This window comes from Micromys minutus (genome assembly GCF_963924665.1).
Source record: "Micromys minutus genome assembly, chromosome: 4".
Taxonomy (NCBI): Eukaryota; Metazoa; Chordata; class Mammalia; order Rodentia; family Muridae; genus Micromys; species Micromys minutus.
The window spans coordinates 5,356,693-5,380,873 of record NC_137973.1 but is presented as its reverse complement, the minus strand read 5'-3'; the positions used below and the strand labels follow the sequence as shown (position 1 = coordinate 5,380,873).

The window sequence follows — 24,181 nt, the reverse complement described above, 5'->3', positions numbered from 1 at the left end:
TCTTAGGCATCCCGAGTCCTTGCCTTACACTGCAGACAGACATTTCAGACCAGACAGCGATGCCACTTTCTAAGCTAATGCATTGTCCCTCATTTTATACCTCAGAGGAGGGTACATTTACTCTTGTTAGGGCGTCTCTGCCCTTCTGATCATTCTGAAGCACAGTTAGTAATAACGGCCACGTGCTCGATGGCTAAGACTTTACTGTGTATTAAGAGGTGAATGCCATCTCCGGAGGCCTTAGCAGACTCTTCTGTTAAAACATCAATCCTTACCACATACGCTTTCATGAAGGAAAACCCGAGTTAAAAATAAATGTAAACAGAAACAATACCTTGAGCCAGATAGGAAAGTATTGTAGAACAAAGGCCAGTCTATAGGTTGTGGAGTAGCATTTCCACAGAAAAAAATCGTTCACTCATTATAAGAACATCCAAAGCCAATAGAGAATTCAGAATGAAGTTTGGAAAATAAGTACAGTTAAGACCAAACCCACGAACAAATCCTTCTTTAGATAAATGGATTTATACTATGCAAGAATAAGACCCTAAGTCCAATGCCTCTATCTCCGTTTTGTAGCTGTGGCTGTCAGGAGCTGTGGTGCCGCACCACCCCACCACCCCACCACCCCACCACCCCACCACCGCGCCACCCCGCCACCCGCCACCGCACCACCCCGCCACCGCACCACCCCACCACCCCGCCACCCCGCCATCCCACCACCCACCACCTCACCACCCCACCACCCCACCACCCCGCCATCCCAACACCCCGCCATCCCAACACCCCGCCACCCCGCCATCCCACCACCCCGCCACCCCACCACCGCGCCACCCCACCACCGCGCCACCCCACCACCCCGCCACCCCGCCACCCCATTACCCTGCCACTCACCACCCCACCACCCCACCATCCCACCATCCCGCCACCCCGCCACCCCGCCACCCCGCCACCCCACCACCCCACCACCCCGCCACCCCACCACCGCGCCACCCCACCACCCCACCACCCCGCCACCGTGCCATCACGCCACTGCAAGTTCAGACGGAAGGAACACTGACAGCACAGCGCTGTGGCCCACCCAAGGCCATCCAGTCCATACCTGACAAATATCGCCCAACTCATTCTTTGGAATAGTCTATATTTAAATGTATTAGGTAATTAAAAATTCTGGATCTCATTAACACCAGAAGTTCTATAGGAATAAACAATTTGATAGTTCTTACATTATCAGGTTAGTAAACATGAAACAGAATTTGTTTAAAAGACAGAAGGCCCCTTGCACTTTTAGTGAGAATTTAAATAGGTACAATATTTTTCAAGGGTAACTTTTGAGACATTAAATAATGCAAACGTGAAAAGTAGCTTCATCTTATAAAAAAACATGTAAGATCCAGAATATAACTACTTATAAACCTGATACCAGAAAAATAAGTGACTATCATTAGTATGTTATACAGCTTTACTATACTTGTACATGTACAGACTTTGAAATGCCATCAAAGCTCTTCTCTACTGAAGCCGACGAAGTGACACACACCTGGACAAGACCAGAGATCCCCCGTCTTCTGTTTGAACAATAGCATTAGCATTTAAAGTCCTCAAAAAAAAATCTATCTAGGAATAACAATTCAAAACGTATGCACACACACGTTAAAAAAAAACCCTGCTTCTACTGGAAGGAGCAGTACAGTCACAGCATCGTATGTGGTGACACCGCAGCTGCTTGGATAAACTTTAAAATACAAACAGTACCAGAGCCATGCTTGCAGTGAATCTTTGTTGATGTATTCTCTCACCACATGACTGGCACTCCCTTCCTCACCCATCCATATAGGAGGAAGCAGTCAGATCTCAGCAAAATCCATTCGTAACACCCTCCTCTAACTGGAACCCAAAGGCTCAGAACATCCATGTGGACACTTACCTTTTTCACGTCTTTACTTGATCTGAATGTCTGCTGAACAAAAGAATCACTTTCAATTGCTTCAATTTCTTTTACTCTTTTTACCTGTTCTACCAGGGTGGCTTGGTCTAAAAAAGAGAAATGTTAGAGTACTTTAGTACAAGCTTCTTACCAACACTACACCCACAAATGAAAATACTAAGTCAAGCTGTACTAAGTACTGTCCTTCTTGAGTTTCAAAAATAAAATATGCCTAGAAACTAAGTCTTTCATCTAAAAGCTAAAGCTTACTGAGGAGGCACTGCTATTGTGATTTTGGCAATTCTAAGCCCCTTCCCTCTACTTTTAACATTTTATTATGAAAACATACAAAAGGAATGAAAGAACAACAAAACCTCCCATAACCATCTTTAACACTTTGCAGTCTCATATATTTTGGGGTGGAAACCTAGAGCATGTAAAAGAAATCCAAGAGGACCTATTACACAAAAACAAACTCCAGACCACATACAGTTTGGTCAACTCTACAGATTAAGATGTAACATCAATAATATTAACATTATCATAATTCTGTTGGTCAGGACTCAGATTACCAGTAATTAAATATAATTTGCATGCTCATGTTTAATTTTACACTGGTATAAACAATGTCTTTATACAGTAGCTTGTTTGAACAAGATACAAACCAAGATCCACATGACACATGCTTGGTGGCAGGATTTCTTGGTCTCTAGATCATGCAGAGCCTCCCCCTCTTCACTGTCACTTGTTTACTGAGCAACTACTTATTCCGTAGTTTCCTGCCTTCTGGATCTGGCTGGCCTTAACCTCATGATGTCATCCAACACAGTTTTCTATCATCCACTGTTGGTGCAGATTAGCATGGTGACCTGCCTCCATTCTGGCTCCGTTTATTTTGATCATTTTGAGGTTTGGAGAGATGGCTCAGTGGTTAGGAGCCATTGCTGTCCTTGGAAAGATCCTGAGTTCAGTTGCCAGCACCCACTGGGCAGCTCACAACTACCTATAGCATCATTTTCAGGGAATCTGAGGTATGCTTCTGGTTTCTACATGTACCAGGCATGCATGTGGTACACATACATACATGCAGGCACTCACATATACACATAAGATAAAAATAAATAAATCTTCAAAACTTATAAATGCTACTGTTGCATAATTTTTCTTACGTTAAATCAGGAGTCACGCTGACTACCTGTCTTGATGTTCAGATTGATCAATGGGTTCAAGGTGATGATGCCAATCTGACCCTTTCCATTACAAAGTTCTTCATAAATCTTTCAACTAGTGGTTTAGTAACATTAATGTTTGCCTCTGAACTCAGTTATCTAATTAGAAGTCATAAAATACGACTTCTCTTGTATTCATTACTTCTGAATTTTTACATGGGGGACATTCTTGCATTAGCTGTCAGTGACTGAAATCAGCCTGTATTATGGGGTAACAAAAACATTTCCTCTCTAAAACTCTGAGTGTGAGCACAGGAAAGCACACTTCTGATGGCACGCGTGTGCAGTGCAGAGGACAGCTGGGTCCTGCTTCTCTCCTTCCCTGTGAGCTGGAGACTGAGCCTGACTCACCGGGTTTGGGTGGCCAACACTTTCACCCACTGCGTCCCCACAGCCTCCATCTCTCTTTAGTGTTTTCAGTCCCCAGGTTAGCAAAGGTGTCAGTAATGAACTCACAACAATGTGTAAATAGTTTCAATGACGCTTACATTGTTCACTCTGGGTCCTGTGTCTGATCCCTAGTAGTGAAGCCAGGGCCACCTTACACAGCTCCTGTCCCTCAGGTGACATGAGCCACCTGTCCACTCCTGTCGGAAGGGTCTGCAGCACAGCCATCATAGCTGAACGGCCACCACTTCCCAAGCCTTTCTAATGTGTAGGGAAAAGATCTTCTAGGAGAGAAAATGTTACTATTACCTAAATTAACAATTATGATTGGAAGTAATTTTATAGTTACGTATCTTTTCATATGCTAAAATATTTAACATTAACAATGTTGTTGAAATGATTCATTTCCCATTTAGGTATGCATTAGATTAAAAAATAAAATGGCAATGATTCCTATAAACCACAAAGGGTGTTAATGTATGTTATTAAAATTTGTTCTTGACCTTAACATTTATCTGATGAACTGTCAAAACACTATGCTTTAAGTTACTTGAGATAATTCTCTATTTGATTATGCTACTAAATTTTATAGGGTTATTCATTTGCTTCAGTTTATTTTTTATTTTTACATCTTGCTCTATGACTAACATGTTTTTAAGTTGTGATGTAGTTCTAGGTTAAATTGTAAACATTACAATTCAGAAACATTGTTTTTTTTCTAACCCCAGAGCCTTCATTCTTCCTGAAACCCAAAGGTAATTATTTTTATTTGGTTTGAATCTAGCTTCTGTGGCTCACAAGCCGATGTGAGGCACTCGTACGTATACTGCACTCCTCTCTACCTCGATGTCTTCGCAACAACTCCCACCCCTCAGAGCGTCTGTTACTCCTGCACAGCGATGGTCACTACTATGTAGTTTTATGATGATCCTTGTATGAATGCTCAAACAATGACAAGGCTACTGAAGTAGTTCTCTTTCAGACAGCATTTGAGTAAGAAGCAGGACTAAGGTGTCAATTCTTATTTTTGTGTTTTCTTTTCCACACATTGGCTGGACAAAACAAAATTACACTCTTGTTGAAACTCTCGCCCGACACTTATGCCAATACAACCAGGAGCCAATGGACACTCAGCTAAGGCAGCTCAAGTTTCGGGGTTTGGACTGTATGTCTAGTGGCTGGGTTAGTGTGTGAGAACTAGCCGGCCGGCCACAGGTAAGGATCTGCATGTGAGCAGCCCTCCTTCCAGCAGCCCTGGCCTAAATGTGCGGACTGCCACCGAGACAGACATGAAGAACACAAGAGGAAAAGGTTCATAACATTGACATTGCGTTAAAAAACCTCGCCCCATCTTATGAAGGACACTTTTCTGTATAAGTCCACACTGCCCAAGCGCTGCAGAGCAGCAAATAGCTCCCTTTGCTTTAGTATAAAAGGTTCTTTGGATTTTAATTATGTGATGTACTGAGCATATAAAATGAGAGATTCTTTGTCTGGCTAATGTATTAATATTAATGCATCCCTTACTAATGTGTAATTTTTAAGGTTCTATGCATAGGAAGAATGCTCTGGCAGAGAAAAATAACAAAAAATAGGTACCAACTTAAATGTCTCCTTGAAAACATATTTTTTTCTTAAAAAAAAAAAACAAACTCAGTTTTACCAGGATTATTTACTATCACAAATTCTCAACAAGCCCTTATTTCTGACTTAAGGATGATGCCTCCTATGTATCAGCTACTAGATCTCTTGGATTTTTTTTCTCTGTCTAACATATTCTCTCATTTGGATTTGCAAAGCACATCATTAGTATTAAATGTCAGAGGTGAACTGAGAAACAGTACTGATCTCCAAAGCGTGTAGTGTTTGTAGCTTTAACTTTGGAAATACAGCTAGTGCCTAATATAAATAAACGTGGTATCGCAGACCCCGGCCAAAGGGCCAGCATGCTTATTAAAATAGCATTGTAGAAATTATAAAGGAGAGAAGAAAGATTAAAGAAAACAGAACATTATCTTTGTCCTTTAGGAAAAAATCACCTCGGGACTAACAAGGTGACAGGGCACGGAGTAGAAGCCAGCTTGCCTGCTTTACGGTGTGAAAACAAGCCACACAGCTTTCATCTTGTAATGCTCAACCCAAGCCAGCAACAATGACACTTAAATTAAAAATAGGAAGATGCATGGGAGATGCAAAATTTCTGCTTTATAATAATAGCTCAGCTCCATATTATCTGAAAACAATAACCATAAAATACTTTAAATTGCTCCATATTCAAAGTTCTAGTATCAACATCCACAAATATGAGTCATGGGCATAACCTTGCAGTTTTGGGAATGGATATAACACACCAATAGCACATAACATGCTATTTTAATGTAACACACCAATAGCACATAACATGCTATTTTAATGTAACACACCAATAGCACATAACATGGTATTTTGAGTTCAGGTTCTTTGTTAAAGGCCACTTAAAAAACTTCTGCATCAATTTAAGATCGAGCAAGTGTGTTAAATCATTACTCTTTCAGCGTGCTCACACGAATGCACAGAATCATCTTATTAGCCACAAAGGAAGAAAGAGAAACAAAAATTATTAGAAGTCTGGCTTCATGGTACAGGCCTCGTGAAATCCTAGTACCTGGGGCGATGAGGCAGGAAACTGAGTTCAAGCTTGACTGAGCTGTGGCAGGAGTCCCAGGCCAGCTTAAGTGACATGGAAAACCCCAACTCAAAGCCAGAGGAACACTGGAGAGCAAGTTCAGTAGCTAGAGCTTAGGGACAGAGAAGCAGGTTCCTTCTGAATTTGATTGTCAGCATGAAGGACAAAACTTACTAGAAGAATAACATTGAAACCTTAACAAGGGGAACAAGAAGGAAACACATTCATTAGCACTTAGTGATTTCTACAGGTATATTGTTAGGAATGAATTCCTTGCCAGATGTTATGTCTGTGCACACACGCTCTCTCTCTCTCTCTTTCTCTCTCTCTCTCTCTCTCTCTCTCTCTCTCTCTCTCTCTCTCCTAAAAAGGAACCAAGAACCCATTTTGAGATAAAATACAAGCATTAATTAATTTTGTAGAAGATAATTTTGATTTCTTTTTTGTGAAAGTGAAATGTTATTACTGTTGATTTTATATATAAAAATAAGCTCTCCTGTTTGAAGTTACGGACAATTTCAATTTATAATAGTATTTACAAAGTTTTCTTTTAAAATGTAGCCAATTTGTGCATCAACGATGACACAGATTTACAGTGTGAAACAGATAAAATGAAGTACAATGCAATTTTTAAATTTTATTTGGAAATATAGTTTTAGTCTACATTTCAGTTTTTTATTACAAACATTAATAAGTCCCTGGAACAGCAGTAAGAGGACAGCAACAGCAGATGGCACTATTGCCCAAGACGTCATATTGGGACGAGGACAACGGGTGCTTCAAAGAGATCTTTAACACATGCAAAGAGCTCATTGTCAACTGGTTCCTTCCAGTTATTAATATTTTATGAACTTATCTAAAGTTAAAATGCGTTTTATGTCAACAAAAAATTTGGGTCAGTTGGTCTAGGTTACTGAGTTATTTATGATATTGTTCCAGGAAAATATGTTTATACACTGACACTACTGCTACAAATCCATTAATAATACAAAGTATTACCCAATTTCCAGATTCAATTGACTTGGATACCAGCCAAGAATACAAAATCTCCATGAACATCCAGGTTTAAATAAAAAGGATCAACCTCTGTGCTGCAAAGCTCTTCCATGTGCTTTACACGGATGAGGAAAAACACAACACACTTGAGTAGGAAAGTTGTTTGTCAATAGAATGTGTAGGTAAATAAAATTAGAAAATTTAAATTATTTAGAAACAAAAAATTTACAAATAGTTGTTGCTTTCTTGTAAAAACAATTTATCCTTTTTCTTTATAAGCTTTAGCATAAAAAGTTGCAAAAAAAAAATTCTCAGCAAAATTAAGCAGAGCCAGACTATGAAGCGGAACCAAAGGCTATGTAATGCAGTGAAAGCCACACAGTTATAGTAGCCACACAGGATGGAAGATGGTACGCTTCACACCAGATTTATACTTTTACCACTGAACACATTTTATGTACATATCTGTTACACAAACCAATATGTCTTCAATATTTCTTTAAAAAGGGATACATTAGAAACCTATTAACATTTATAAACTGTTCATAAAGCACATGCTTGAAAACAAATCCCCAAAATTATATCCATGAACAACCTGAAAAATCAGAAAACTCCTTAGGTAGAAAGGGCCTTGTCTAGAAGCTTCTGGAAGCTGATGCCAGGAACCCTGAGTCCTACAGAAAGCAGAGGCTCTTCAAGTGTTTTTCACAAGCAGTGGTTGGTTGGGGTCTACACAAGCTCACCTCATATTAAAATACTCACTCTGGCATGTTAAATAAGAAATAATTTCAGTGTGACCATTCTATCAAAGAATTTCAGTTAAACATTATAAAAAGTACAAGTGAATCGGGCCATTGTGACTCATAAAAACAAAACTTCACTTAGAAAGTTTTCACTGTCATCTAAGGCTGTATCTATACATGTTTTAATGATGCTGTCACTTGCCACTGGTGTGAAGAGAGACCTCTTCCATAATTCACCTGGCTCTTAGCATATGCTTTCTCACACTGATCATGACCTCTGCGTGAGTGGCAGCTCTATCTCCTCAGCTAGGAGACGAGACACCTCTCTGTGGTAACTTAAGAGCTGAGTAGAGGGCGCTATGTTGTTGAGTGAGCAATTCTTATATGTTTGTTGAATAGATAAAAATCAAAGAGCATTAAAACATTAAGAATAAAATGTTGCTGTGCAAGTGACTTAAGAAAATCCAACATTTTAGTATTTGCTAAACACTTTGCCTGCAAGAATGGCTTGTTCCCAAAGAGGCCAGAAGAGGGCACTGGATCCCTGGAAATGGAGTTACAGATGATTCCTCTATGTGAATGCTGGAAATTGAAGCCCGGTCATCTGGAAGACAGTGCTTTTAACAACTGGTCCATCTCTCCAGCCTCCTAAGCTATAGCTTTAGTTTCCATCCTAAAGACTGTCTGGGTCAAACTTTCCCTGCTACTTACAAGTCATTGTAGCCTTGGGCAAAGGAGCTGTGGAGGTCTGAGCTCTCTTTTCTTGTATGAGGATAATAATGGGCTACATTCCTCAGGAGGAGTGAGAGATTCCCTCCCCGTTCTTCTTCCGTCCAAATACCTAAACACACTCACCACACCAGGCACTGCTCTGAATGCCTGGATTTAGAAGTTGAATGTTCCTTTCAGGGAGCTTATATTTCAAGTAGGGAGACAAGTAATAAACAAATAAGATGGGTACCCCATAATACATACATATATGAGCCAGGTAGAGGGTTAGAAAGGAGCTATGGGAACTATGTTAGACAGGGAAACAGGCAAGAACACCCCGACACACTGACACTTCAGCATAAAAGGATAACATGAAAAAGTAGCTGTGAAAATCCTAGTGATCCTCTTCTACTTAGTGCGAGGTTAGTAGATTGTTACAAACAGTAAATGCATGCTACTATAGATACACACCTAATGCCATTCAGTTAGAGCACTAAGGACAGTAAAGCCACCAAATTGTTTTGACTCTGTGATTGGCTTTGGTTCACTCATTCTGAGGCGTGGCAGGAAAGCCTCTGAGAATGCACAGAGAATAGGAACACTGGAAGGCATCCTGGTGCACACCTCAAAGAACTTACCAAGGCCCCTATGGCTTTATCCCTCCAGGCCACACAATGTGGGCAGGGCAGTGTGGTGAATGGGGAAATTACTAAATTGTCACAACTGCCAGGATCCAGTACTTTGACATACAGGAGGTTTTGCCGTTTCCCTTGGTATGATCTATCTCAAGTGGTAGAATCTATGTTCAAAGCAAATTTGCTGTAGTTTGATGAACAAAACTCTTGCTCTGTGTATTTGTGAAGCCTCTCCAACAGGAACTTGGTGGAGACAAAGTTTTCATTCAAATGGTACCAAGCATGCCATATATACTGAGCTGGTAGGAGGAGCAGCCACGGGTCGGACTTGAGGCAGGATGGGCTAATAACTACTTCAGACTTTATCTCCCTGTCGTAGCTGCTGGGCTGACATGACCATTCTCACTGCAAGATGAGAAACGAAAGCAAACCAGGAACTCAGCCAAGATCATGTGGGTAGGTGGTGCTGGAACCAACTCGGACCGGTGATTTAGCCACTGCTTCTAAAATGAATTATTTTCCCTTTTACACCACACAAAAAATTGTTTTCCCTCACTTTGTCCATTTACTAGAAATAACAAATGTACTTTGGATTGTAACTGTTCTGCATTCTAATGTTTCTTCATATAGCAAAATGGTACATAGCTCTACTTGTAGAAGAGATGTATACATGGCCTTGCTCCTCTGACACTATTTTCACATGGATTATAGAATTGTCTTTTCAGAATCTTCTATTATTAAACAGAATTTTAAAGAAATTATTACACCATATTCTTAAAACCTTTAGAATGAACAAAAAATAAAGTACCTTAAGAACCTAGTAGCCCTTCCCACTTAAACCTACAAATAACACAAGCAGAAAAAATTTTCACTTCAGATTTCTTTATTTACTGTGTGCAACAATTGTTAGACAAAGATCACAGTGTCTATGAATTTGACTATTTTATGCTTGCTTAGGTTTATGTGGTTAGCCTAAGGAGTCATGTTTACTTTAATGCAATGAGAAGAAATGATCATTTCAACCAAGCTATAGAACTAAGGCTGCTGGAGGATTTTATTTTTATTTTATTTGCATTGTAACAAGGTAGAAGAAAGGCATGATTGAGAAGCCCAGATTACTAGATTAGAATGAGGAATCTGCAGTTGCTGTCTGCTGTCCATTTTAATTCCCGAATTGTTATTGACTCTAATTAAGATTCTGTGGATGGGCGCTGACTGTTTCTAAGGAACGGAGAGTGAATGCTGTCTGCCAGCCTTCTCCATCCAACACCTATAACCACACAGTCCGCCTGTCAGAGAGCTGCTGCAGACATCTCGGGGCACAGCACATTTGTCACTGTGGCTAACACCAGAGATACGCAGCTCTTTTTTCTTAGCACACAAAAGCAAGATATGTAATTCAATGCTCAATTTACCCTTGTCTCACAGGAGATTTTTCCCCGCTAATTGATAGAAATTAAGCCATTAATCAAGCCACTAGCCATCATTCAAACCAGGGAAGATGAATACAAACTTTCATCATAACCACCTTCCCCATTTTAGTGTTCATTAGCATTAATTTTTAATGCAATTATGCTATTCTTTTACGCTGAGCTCATAAATTACTGCTCTTTTGTTGCTGGCTGGCCTTGTAAAATCCAAACTAATGCTTTGTGCTCTGATCTTAAAGGCAATTACTAGGTTCTTCTATCTTTTATATCTTTGCATCCTCAGTAACCTTTATATATAACTAATATCCATGAGTGACTGTGCCTGTTTTCCTAATGCCTTTATATAAATCTTGGTGTATGTAAATGTAGTCAAATATAGCTCTAATAAACACACACAAATCACATATATTATAAAATACAGGTATTCATATAAAAATAAGATCTCACAAATTCATACTGACATTTAGGTTCAAATATAAAGTTATTTCTGTGATTTAAGATAAAAATTATTGTATCAAAGTTATACCTTTCATAATCAATTAAGGACAAGAAGAATATTAATAATGGCTGATCAAACATTTACAAGAACAACTACCTAAAACAGAATAACTTAGGTTTCAAAACCTTTAGTGCTTTTGCTTAGGATAACTGTCTTAGGACAAAATCCTTATATTATTCATTTATTTTTGTGGTGGATCAAATCCAGGGCCTTGCACTTGTCCATTGAGCTACACCTCTAATCCTAAATATTCATTTAAAACATCGAGAACTTGAATATCAGTAAGACAAGGTGAAGAGCAATACAAGACTAAAAGATTCATTTGTCCAAAGGTAAATTATAAGGACACATAGTGACTCCAGGGCCTCATGTTCTGCAAAGGGGAAGTTCTGGGTTATTAGGAGATGATGATAAAATAAAGACGTATTTCTCAGAAGAACCCCTGAGCCCACAGACAATACATGTATCAATTCTCTGTCCCAAATAAGGCAACAGGACACACCTGTGTCCCACACTCCCACAGCACCGGGATGTTTGCTCACAGGTGGAAGAAGATTAAACAAAACAAAAGCTCGAGCCTGCATCCTGAGTCTTGCAGCAATTCCTCTCTGTCTGTAAGTTATGCTCTGCCTGCATGAAGATGAATGAAGTAAAATCTGCAGAAAATGTTGGGAGTGTTGGTCGCATCGGCTTCGAGCCGCAGAGGCACAGTGCTGCGCCAGCACCGGTGTAAAGAAGCAGGCAAGGGAAGCAAGGCCAAGAGCTGACCAAAACAAACACTGGAGATGTTAACTTGGAGAGGAGATGGTGGCGGCTGACTTCTGTCTTAAGTTTCCATTCCTGACCAGTTCTTTGTTTTTATTTTTGATATATTTTTTAATCTGGATAAGGAATAGTGAGGATGGGAAAGAGGTTAATATCTGGGATGTCATTATGGCATAAGTAGATGCTTACCATATTCATATTTGAACATCAAGGCTGTCGGTAGAAAGCTGTGACTTCTATATAGTTTTAAAAACAAGCGTGCTGTATTTGGATCAAGAAACTTAGAAGGAAAAGCTCACAATGCTTTAAGTTAGGCCTCAATTGAGTTTATTTTAAAGCTGTAATTTTAGTAATTATTATTTTTATAGTACTTATAGTTTATAATATTTCTTTTAAAATACTGTATCACATTATAACAAAATATTATGTGTAACCAACCCACCCAAAATCAAAAACAATGTTTTCTTTCATTTGCTACCATCCTTCCTATATCTCTTTCAGAGTTAAAATAACATATAAAATGTCCAAGTATATAACTAACTGAACATTAGCAGAGATGCAAAGGCTAAGGAAACACCTCATGCAGTCGGGGAATCCTGTAAATGAAGTAAGACTGAAATTGGCTTAAACTTTCTAATGGGTGACATTATTTACTAACAGAAGTTACAAATTTGGGGAGCGAGTGATATGACGTGGGGAAGGTGCTCTGTCACAGTGTATGTGTGGACTTAGAGTGACTTTCCAGAGGCAGGTCTTTCTCCCGACCGAGGGTTCCAGAGATGCATGGCAAGTGCTGTAACCCTCTGTGTCTCCAGCCGTGTCCTGTAAGGACGGTTTTGGCTGGCTAGTATCTTAACATTACAGTGGCTGGAATTTATGGGATGCATGTGGAATTGGCAAGCTGGATGTGAACGGAGTTCAATGGTAGAGGATCTAAGGTCTGAGGTCCTGGATTCGATCCCTTGCACTGCCACCACAAACTGCCCAACTGTTCTAAAGCTCAGCTGTGTCACTTTACACTCCCGCCAACAGTTCGTGGACTAGTTGTTCAATGTCTTCAGCATTTGCTCAGATTTTAAATTGTAGCATTTTAATTGGTATATAGTGACATCTCACTTCTGTTTCAATGTGTATTTTTCTGGATGATTAGTAAGTTCTGAAATGGTTCATGAAATTTTGGCCACTCAGTAACTGAAATGTAAGTTAAATTCTTTTGTTCATTTAAAAATTGTATTTATCTTCCTATCATTGGGTTATCAAGTTGAAAAAGTTATTTTAAATGTGTCTCTAGGTTATTGTACACATCTTAACTATTGTTTGTGGAATTTTTTCTACAATAAGTCCTGACATTATGGGCTATTTTTCCATGTTGAATACAATTAATCAGGTTGATTCAAGAAAATGAGAGTCTCCATTGTCTGAGTTCATTGTTGATAACTTTAGATAAGCTCAATTTCCTTGATGATGCTATGAATATATTATGACAAACTAGTCTCCTGAATTTTTAAAATTAACATATTTTGGCAAAATTGCTAAATGGTTTTCATTTAACAAATTAAGAAAAGGAGTAGTAAACTTCTCAACTAAAATTCTAGATCAATGACGATCACATCCTTTATAAAATGGTGAAAATGTTCCTTATTGTAAGCTATTTATAATACAATTTGGTGTCAGTGAAGAAAGCAAGCTTAGCCTTTACATTAGCTCAAAGAAACTGAGGCATACACAGTGCCATTCAGCTCTGATAGGAGCAGGAAAGAAGGGAGAAGCAAGGGCACCGAGAGGTGGAAAATGGACGTATTCTAGTCTTCCTTCAGTGGCTTTGGGGAGAAATCAACTGCAGGAAAGAAGTACTGCCATTAGTTTGCTTTTTGCTAATAATGTTTTCATGATAAAAACAATACCTTAAGTTACGAAACAAATAATAGAGGGGTTCTTTCCTATCTGTAGGTGAACTGTGCCTGAAAGTTTTGTTCTGAGCTTGAGAATCACAGTTAAACTGCACTGCTACTCAGGTTTGACCAGGACATTCCATTCTTCTGAGTTAGGACATGGTGTTGCTGCAGTGAGAGTGTGGATAAAGGAGGCAGGTGAGCCTTTAACACCGGAGTTTGCTCTCTCATGGCGGAGAGCAGGGCTTTGTAAGACTGACTGATCTGGAGGGAATGGCGGTGGGTGGCAAACTCTGGGAACCAATAAGACAAGAAGGGCTGTAGACAGAAGCAATTGGGACAGTTTAAGCAAAGTGCTGAGGGGAGCTGAGTCCTTTCAACAGCTGATGCTCGCAGGTCCGACTGTGGGCAATGAGTGCGGGAAGGCAGCAGCTCTAGGGCCTGGTTTCAAAGCACAGCAACATAATTAGCGAGAATTTTGCTAACACTTTCATCATTTTAACTGTTAAGGATTTACACTACATACTGATACGTAACTGATGCTCAGATGACACATGATTTCTGTGTTAGCGGCAATCACTCTGTGAGTATCAAAGTCTCAGCGGAACTCTGGAATCAGTGCACACAAGTGGACAACCGTGGAAACTTCCTAAGGTGCACACATCCATTGGTGGACTGCAAGTAGGCAGTCAGGGGGCACCACTTAGGCTGCATAAGTCTGACACTCTAGTCCAGGAAGAAGCAGTGAAAAGGGTAGAGTAACATTCTGATCTGTAACAGTAAACCTGTATGTTCATTACATATGTATGTATGCATCCACATACATGCACGAAGTACTACTCAAATTCATTTAATTGCTACAAACTATCATATTACAATGTAGGTATTAAAAACATACCTTTGACAATGAAACCACTGCAAATCCACAATTAATTTTAAAACATTTCAAGAAGAGGTTTTACAAGCTGACTCAGTGCTTGATCCTGGCAGCAAGATGGACAGAGGGTCAATAATCCAGAAGCAATGAGACAGCGATTAGCCAGACAGTAAAACCAGTCTCTGGGAGCAATTACTGTCCAGCATGCCAGAACGCCATCTGACCACAGTGCTCTGGAAATGGACTTAGAAGTAAATTTCAGTGTCTCCTTGATGTGCTAACCGCACAATTTTGTACACTATACACACTGACCAAAATGACTGACTATGAAACAGTCTTTGTTCAAACGTATATAATGGCGGAAGGCAGGATTCCACTAAGGTCAGTGTTCTTCAGGTCATGACTGCTAAGAGAATTATTCAGTCTTTTGTGTCTGTTTATGCGGAGACACTGCCCAGCTGTAAGCTTAAAGAAAACCTTGACCTGGGTGCTCTGGGAGGTCTGGTTGGTGGATACTGTTGTTCTACCTAAGGTGTTGCAAACCCCTTCAGCTCCTTCAGTCCTTCCCTAACTCCTCCACTGGGACCCCCGTGCTCAGTTCCAACGGTTGGCTGCGAACCTCTGTATTAGTCAGGTTCTGGTGCATCCTCTCAGGATACAGCTATATCAGGCTCCTGTCAGAGCTCCCAGGGACTAAACCACCAACCAAAGAGCACACATGGAGGGACCCATGGTTCCAGCTGCATATGTAGCAGAGGATGGCTTTATCCGGCATCAATGGGACTCTTGATGCCTCATTATAGGGGAATGCTAAGGTGGTGAGGCGGGGGAGCACCCTCACAGAAGAGGGGACAGGATAGGGGATTTGTGTGTGTGTGGGGAACCAGGAAAGGGGATAACATTTGAAGTGTAAATAAATATCCAAAACAAAACAAAAAACCTAAACCCACCTCCCACGCCCCAGCCCACCCCAAAACAAAACAAAACCAAAACCTGACCTAGGACAGAAGTTTATCAATAGTGCTGAAATTTGTTAAAAAATGAAAGTGGCCAGACAAGTATAAACTAGGGTTCTGAACAATCTGCTTTTAAGATCTAAAAAGAACAGTGCTTGGGTCCTATTAAACACTCATAGAAGTCAGTGAACTTGCTGAATGAGAAGACGAACTGATGAAGAGAAGGCAGTATGGCCAAAGAACTATTCTTTGTTAGGGAAGAAAACTTTAAAGAATCTCTTTCTTTTGTAAAATATTGGGAAAAAGTTATTAATCTCTCATAAGAATTTATAGAGCAAATATCTAAGTGTTACTTTTTCATTGTTTTTGAAATTACTTAATGATGAACCTTGTAAAAGAAATATTACATTTCTATCTCTTCCTTTCTCATTACTGGAATACTGTTTTGGTTTGGCATTCATGACATGGTACATGTTTGGTTTGGTTTTCCTTCTACTTCCTGCCCTCAGTTTTCCTACACTGGTTCCTGTAAACCTTAGGATAGACCAAGGCACTTTTGGGGCTCTTATTCCTTTTATATCTACTCTCTAGGTGACTCAAAATTCATACAATCTAAATTTATGACTTTCAAAATAAATACCTGATAACCCTTAAATCATGAGCTCTGGTCTTGACATACTTTCCAATTTCTAGACTCATCTACCATAGCCTCCATAGCCTTATTTTCCTTTCTTCCAGTTCATAAATTCAGTTTATTACATAGCATTGGCTTCCTGTCACATCTACAGTACAATTCAAACTCCATACTCTCACTGTGGTGGTTTGAGTGAGAATGGTCACCACAGGCTCATATATTTGAACGTTTGGTTCCTAGTTGGTGGACTGTTTAGGTAGGATTAACAGGTTTGGCCTTCTTGGGGGAGATGTATCACTGGGGTGGCTTTGAGCTCTCTCTGTCTCTCTTTCTCTTTTCCTCCCCCTTCTTTCCTTCCCCCTTTCTGTGCAAGAGACAGAGTGAGTGAGTTCTTCCTACCTGTAGACCAGGATGTAAAGTGTAGCTTCATGCCTGCCTGCTTATAACCATGCTTACTGCCCTGGTCATGGAGCAACTCTCTGAAACTGAACAAATGTTCTCTTCTATAGGAGTTGCCTTGGTCACAGTAATAGAACATTAACTAAGACACTTATTTTCAAAGCCCCAGATAATCTTGTTTGTCTTTTAAATTCTTTAACCACTTCCACAGTTAGGCTGTCTGTCCTTCAGCACTCTAAGCTTCTCTTTTCTCCTCACAGAGGATGTGTTCTCGCTACAGATGACCATGGCGATGTCCGTGGCCTGTGCTGCTGCCTGGAGCTATGCGGAGGTCCATGGCCTATGTTGTAGCCAGAAACCAGGTGAAGTCTACGCTCCATTCTGCTGGTGACTACGAAGGGCAAGGAAGCGACTTTTGCAGGGATATTGATGACCGCAGACTAACAGTTGAGAAAAGGACATAGAAGGCTTCTGTGACAACTGTCCCTGTCCCCTTCAAAAGAGGGAATGGTCTAGGCACGAAGAGAACTCTCGAAGGGACACTGGTGATGGCAGCACATGAAGGGGGTGGAGAACCGTGAACTGTGAAACTCTTGTTACAGCCCAAGTAAGACACGATGAGCGTCTAGGCCAGTTTAACGGGAAAGACGAAAACACAAGTTAGATGAAGAGTCAACACATTTTGACGGAAGGATAAAGGAAATAAAGGAACCCGGGTTGGCTTTCAAGCAACTGGATAAACCATGGCCCAGACATTTAAATGAGAACAGTTTAGGAGTAGAGTTCAAAGTTCATTTTGGGAGACTACAGATTGAAACAGCTTTTGTTTAAAAAAGATGTTAAAAAGAAAAGAAAAAAAAAATTTCATGTCTGAGTTCAGAGAAAACCTAGCCTAAAAAAGTTAACTTGGAAGTAGCAATAAGGACGGGTAAAGATATAGTGAAAATGAAAAATTTACCTAAGGAGAAAACCAGAAAAGCCATGTCTGTGAATTAGTTAACAGACAATGGGACACTGGATAGAGAGAAAAAAAAATCAGGACTGGTAGAAAATCAAAGGAAATAGTTAGTTTGAATGTTTCTGGAAGGCAGAAAAAATTCACTTGACTTATCAAAAGAGAAATACTGGTGATTTTGACAAAAGCAGCCACCAGAGTTACTGCAAATCACATCTGGAGGGCTATGGTGGGGAAAGCGACTCCTTCAAGAGAAAGCCAATGGGACAGATGTGTGAGCACTTTCCTGTGACAAAGCATTTCATTTTGGAGGGAAGCATCTTTCGGCACATGGTTGCAGGGAAGTTCCTGATGCTTAGGAAGTCTCTGAAACTGACCAGATCTGCTAGTCCTTTCCTTCCCTACGCACACAGAAGCAGTAAGGACCCTGACACATACTCTTAGACAAGCAGATAGAAGATTCTCAGACTACTTGGGGCACTAAGAACAGGCAGACACTAACCTAGCTGTCTACCAAAAGCTCAGACCAACTGAGCTGACTTGTGGAGGGAGATACTGTCCAGCTAGTCAGGCAGCTTACACGGGATGCAGTGAACTCCAGCTTTCCAGTGATTCCCTAGGCTGAGCCATTTCTCTTCCTGTCAGTAGACCCCCATCCTCCTGTGAGTAAAAGCCCTACCCCGTTGTCTTGCCAGTTCAAACTTCAGTCTTACTTTGTCTGTTGTCAGCTCCCTATCTGGGGTTAATGTCTCCCTAAGAATATTGTCAAACAACAGACGGATGGCTTCACATGTCTACTTAATGAGAGAAATAACAGATAACTCACTAAGGTAGTAAGTGATCGAATTACTGAGGAGAGATATCTCTATTCTAAAACCATGCTTTATTTATTATGACCAGGACAGAATATCATTAAATGAACAAATCAAATCTTTCCATGTTTGCCATAGAATAATCAAAATAATTTCCCCCTAAATACTCACTAAAGAATTTGTGATTCTTTATGACTCACTGGTCATTAGGTGGTACAAAAAAAAAAAAAAAAAAAAAAAAAAACAAAACAAAAAACAACCCTAAATGTTATGTAAAATATAGTATGATAAACATAGATTTGTTATAGGTATTTGGTACCATGTTCCTATTTTTAATATTAATTTTGCAAAACAAATAACTTTCTTAATGCAGCATGAAAGGAACAAAGTGTGTGCACAGTGATAGGCCGTGACGTTTGAGAGCCAGGTAGCTGGACTGACATGGCTGAGGTACGCGCTAGCTGACTACCTACAGAATACAGAGCTAGAAAGCAACTAAGAGGCTCTCACTGTAGTGGCTCCCTCCAATAAATCATCTTCAAATAGTTTATTCGAAGAGTATCCATTATATTATAGGGTCTACAGGGAAATATTGTAACCTAATGTCTATTCAAATCAAATGTAAACACTGATAACAACTGAATGTATTTTCTTATGGTTTTATCCTCACCTGTTCCATATAGTTAATGAGGTAAACTTATCAGATAATTTTTGACATATATAGGTAATATTTGATATATATATATATATATATATATATATATATATATATATATAATTGATCCATAAAAGAAAAAGAACAGCATGAAAATAATTAAATTATTAATGTTTAGATCTGTCAATGATATAACATTTCTGAAAAGAAATGTACAGGTCATATTCATAAGGAACACAAGGTAACATTTATTCAGCATTTTATATATATATATATATATATATATATATATATTCTACTAGATATAATACACATAATCCACAGCATACTGTACACTATGGATAGTTAGGTAAAGAAGATGAGACTAGGGTATGAATAGAGGGAGAACAAGTCGAAAGGCAGACGTGACGCGGCTCCCCATCTAAGACACAGAAAGCAAAGGCTAAGGGACGGAGTAGGACAGAGAGGCAGAGTGCGGTCCTAACCTCAGAGCACTATTGTGGGGCCATGCGGAACCTGGTGATTGCAACTAGGCACCGATTAACCCTTTCAGAAGCAAAGTCCAAACCACCTAACTAATAATGCTTACTGAAAAACTAATATAGTCTTTAAAAAAATAAAAACCTACAACAATATTTAATGCTCCAGATTAAAAACTAAGTTAAATAAGGAAAAAGTTACACAAAAAGTTCTTCATTGCAATTTGAAAGTTAGGTCTAAGGCCCCAGCCTGTCATTCCAGCTACTCAGGAAGTGGAGGCAGGAGGATGAATTGAGCAAATGAGGCCATCCCAGACACAGACACGATATTCAAAACAAGCACACACACACACACACAAATCAAAAAAAGAAAACGTGAGCACTGTTGAAAATTCCCTTCCTGACTGTTGTTTTGGTCCGCAGAGCACATTCCTAACCTCACTGTAAGAGTGAGCTCTACCAGTACGTCACACATAAAGACAACACACTTCTCTCAAGTGTTCTTCTCCCCATGCTTCCTGCTACACACACTTCTTCTTTACAACAATGGACTTTCTAACAGTAGTCTAATAGTCTATAGCGCGTGTGCACACACACACAGACACACAGACACAGACACAGACACACACACACACACACACACATGTATAATCCAGGGCTGGAGAGATGGCTCAGTGGTTAGAGCACTGGCTGCTCTCCCAGAGGTCCTGAGTTCAATTCCCAGCACCCACATGGTGGCTCACAGCCATCTGTAATGGGATCTGGCGCCCTCTTCTGGCCTGCGGGCAGGCACATATGCAGGCAGAGGGCGGAATATAATAAAGAACTTTTTTTTACAAAAGAGCACCACACAATATTTAAAAAAGAATCTGTTCTGAGGACAACCTGTGGCATCAACCACTTGTCTGGGGCTCCACTGACTGAGGGTTGGTCAGTGTAAGGACTTATCCATGGAACACATCCTTTTCAGTTCCAGCCATATTAGCTCTCACCCCATTCTAAGCTCTCTAGGAAGCTATGCTCTTTCTGCACTAGCTTTCATGTGTGCTGCTTTATCAGGAAGTTTCTACGTTTGATCATAAGTCTACTTATTTTCCTTTAAATAGCATTAAATCAATTTACATAATGTCGATGTAGGCATACACTATAACAACATTAATAAAAACACATCTCAGCAGCATTCAGGACTGAGACATCCATTTATACTTCTTCACATCTGTGACACATTTATAAGTTCTAACTTGGAATTCTTTTAAAAATTATTTTATTTACATTTCAGCCTTCCCCCAGTTCCCCCTCCCACAGTTCCTCATCCCATTCCTCCTCCCCAAAAGTTTGTTTTTAATCTTCACAATGCTTTATTTTTTTCTTTACCTCAGTTTAGAATTTACCTCTCCAAAAATTATTTACCCTAAACATTACAAGAAACCCTAAAATAAAATTCTGTTTACATTGCTTCTGTTTGTGTTCTTCCCTCAGGCTGGATGCCTGTCATCTAGTCTTCCCAACACCAGTTTTCCTTCTGCAAAAGTTATAGCTCACATGCCAACCACATGAAGCCACCTCCAAATTTCTACCATATCCAATAGCTTAAACTCTAAATATAGTATTTATTTGATACTTCACAGATCACAGTGGTATATGTTTTGACCCACTAGGTGATACAGAGGCAAACAGTTTAGCACACAGTAGGGACTCTTAACTGTCATGACGCTCAGTGAATGGCTACCTAAAATTAGTCGTAGGTAGAAGCTGCTGTAAGTGTTACAGCCGGCCTTATGTCAAGTGAGGGTTAATCTTGGAAGACCTTCAGTATGACAGGTGCTTCCAGTGACCACACTTATAAGCAATATGAATCCCACAAGACAAAGATGGCCTCGTAAAAAGTGCTGTAGTAGCTATATAAAGTCATAAATAAAATAGTGTATTATACAAAAGTTCTGGCGGTGATCTGGTAATAGATGTTGACTGAATTGATTATTCACTGACAGTACTCAACAGAGTCCTGCAAATGCATCAACTGGGTAATGAACAGCTATTAAGTTTATTGATTTTCTGATTTCCATTGATACCTAATAGGCCGAAGCTACACATCAATATTTGTGTTAGTAATACCCAAGGGCTCACAGTTCTGACAAATGAAAACCTCAAAAGTGTAAACAGTATAAATGAATGGAAATTTAAAGGCCAAACCTCAGAATTGAAATAAAATAGCAAATATAGGCATCTGATAAACTTATAATTCAGCAAAGACAGAATTGATTACTTCTCTCCAGTAATAGTCTTTGTTTTCTGAACCCTAACAGTGGAAGCCTTTCCCACTGTTTCCTTCCTCAGTCAAGGTTGTTCTGTATGCAGTGTTGAGCTAACACCCACATAAAGTTTACACACAGCCAGCACACATAAAGCCCATGAAAGGATCATTGCTTTTTTCACCTTTTACTCGAATAACTGAGGTTCAATGAGCTTAGATCATAGAGATGAACCTTATTCAACCATTAAGCAGAATGTGACCAGAATGTAAACTGAGACCTTTTTACCATAATAAAAAACCATTTCATCCCTCAAGCCTCCCATTTTCACTGTACATTAGCTTATATTCTTTAACTACACTATTAGACATTTTTGTAATATAGTTTGTTTGTGTTCTGCTTTTTCATCTCTACTTAATAAAATGTTAGTCAGTTTTCTCCACAAGCCAATTCCTGTGTTTGTGCATCTGTTTCGTTTGGGATGCTCTGTGGTGACACTCTCATCCGATTCCTCATAGCCCTGAGCTGTCAGATAATTGCACTGAACCGACTATGGAGTTTTCCTTCTCTGTTGACTTTACAGAGGCCTATTCATTCCCCTAATTTCTTAAATTATATTTATGAGTGTATGCATTTGTTTATTTGTGTATGTGTGTTTAAGTGTGAGTCTGTGTCATCATGTAAGGCATAGAAAGCTTGTGGAGGTTAGAGTACAACTTTTTGGAGTTAGTTTTCTGCTTTCTTTGTGTGGATCCTAGGGTTGGAACTCACTCAGGCTTGGCAATGAGCACTTTTACCTGGTGAACAATCTCACTCCTGTGGTCACCATTAACAAGGCAGATTTTCTTCATTTCACAAAGGGTCCAACAGGCTCATCAGAGTTGCATGTAAGCACCAAAGGGCTGGGCTTTGAGTTGGGCTTTGGAAGCTTTGAGAAGTCCATGTGCTAGGCTATCACATATGCAGGCAGCATTTAGCACCTCCACCAAAGCAGTCTTAGCAGCCCTGAGGCCCCAGGACCCTCTCTGGAGAAGCTCAGGCTAAATCAGGGGATACTATCAATATCTCTGCTAATTTTTTTTTATTATTCTCAAGGTCTACTAGAGTGGGACCAGACTGATAGCTGCAGTATCAGTTAAGTACTTATTAAAACAAAATTACTGTCTCCTATCCTTGTATTACTTTGAGAATTTCTGATCTATCCTGATTAGAGAGAAACCTGATTTCCCAAGTATGTGAATAAGAAACAAACATATAAATCAAGGTTCGGTGCTTCTTTAGGGGAGAAATATCAATTTATGACATACATTTAAGCTCTAACTGTACCTCTAGATATACTATCAGGAATATAACGTTAATATTTAATGTTCAGGGCAAAGAAGGATATGATTGGTACAGATGTCACAAACGAATAAAAAGTTTCCATTTTTCTTTATGTATGCTTATTATATATTATTTATACATTATCTATATGACATATGTGTATAAGTGGTCATTGTATTTTGGTGTTAGAACTACTTTCTGATATTGATCTAAACCTGGGGTGAGCAAACTTTTTCTTCAAAGGGCAAGACAGTAACTAGTTCAGGCTGTGTAGGTAAGAAACAGGTTCTGTTGTGACTACATGATTCCTTAGCACAAAAGTGACCTTATGCACTATAAACAAATGAGTGTGGTTTTGTTTCCAATAGTAGTTTATTTTTAAAACCACCCTGTGGGACAAAATGCGACCAAATGGCAGTAGCTTGCTGAACCTGAACTTAAGCTGTCATTAAAACACATTTCCACTACCTGTACTTCCTGAGTGAATGGGGCAGTGTGTGCAAAGTCAGGAACCAAATGTTGCATGAATAATTCACAAAGACATTGCTTTCTGTGAAGAAAATACATGTACTATGATAAATTAAGATTCTGTGTATATTGCTGAAGGCATCCACAGGATTAAATTTTAAAGAGACTCTTGTAGAGAAAGATTATAAAATGCTCATTTATACTTAAAATGATGATATGTTTAATAAGTGTGCGCTAAGTATCTGTTTGTTGATTTAATGACCAGGGAGGTCTGTGGAAGCGGAAATGCTCTCTGTCAACTGTTGTTTGGAATGAGTTCAGTGAGGAATGGTTGGTGCTAGAGTGCTTCCCTTGCATGCACGAGGCTCTGGGTTAAATCCCTAGTGTAGAAAATAAAAGAGCAGAGTTTGCCTTTTACTAAGAAAATGGACACTGTATTACCACCAACAACACAGGCCTGGAGTACCTAAGTTGAGTTTCAGCCCTGGTTCT

At 39.6% G+C, this 24,181-nt stretch overlaps 1 protein-coding gene across 6 annotated transcripts in view; it reads right to left on the bottom strand.

The window, feature by feature from the left end:
- RSRC1 (arginine and serine rich coiled-coil 1) overlaps nucleotides 1–24,181 on the bottom strand; it is a 326,235-nt gene that overhangs the window by 5,094 nt on the left and 296,960 nt on the right. For all 6 annotated transcript variants that reach the window (XM_080916538.1, XM_080916542.1, XM_080916541.1 and 3 more), the window contains exon 8: nucleotides 1,928–2,034. In XM_080916538.1, coding sequence (XP_080772664.1) covers nucleotides 1,928–2,034 — 107 coding nt within the window. The remainder of the gene's footprint in view (nucleotides 1–1,927; nucleotides 2,035–24,181) is intronic.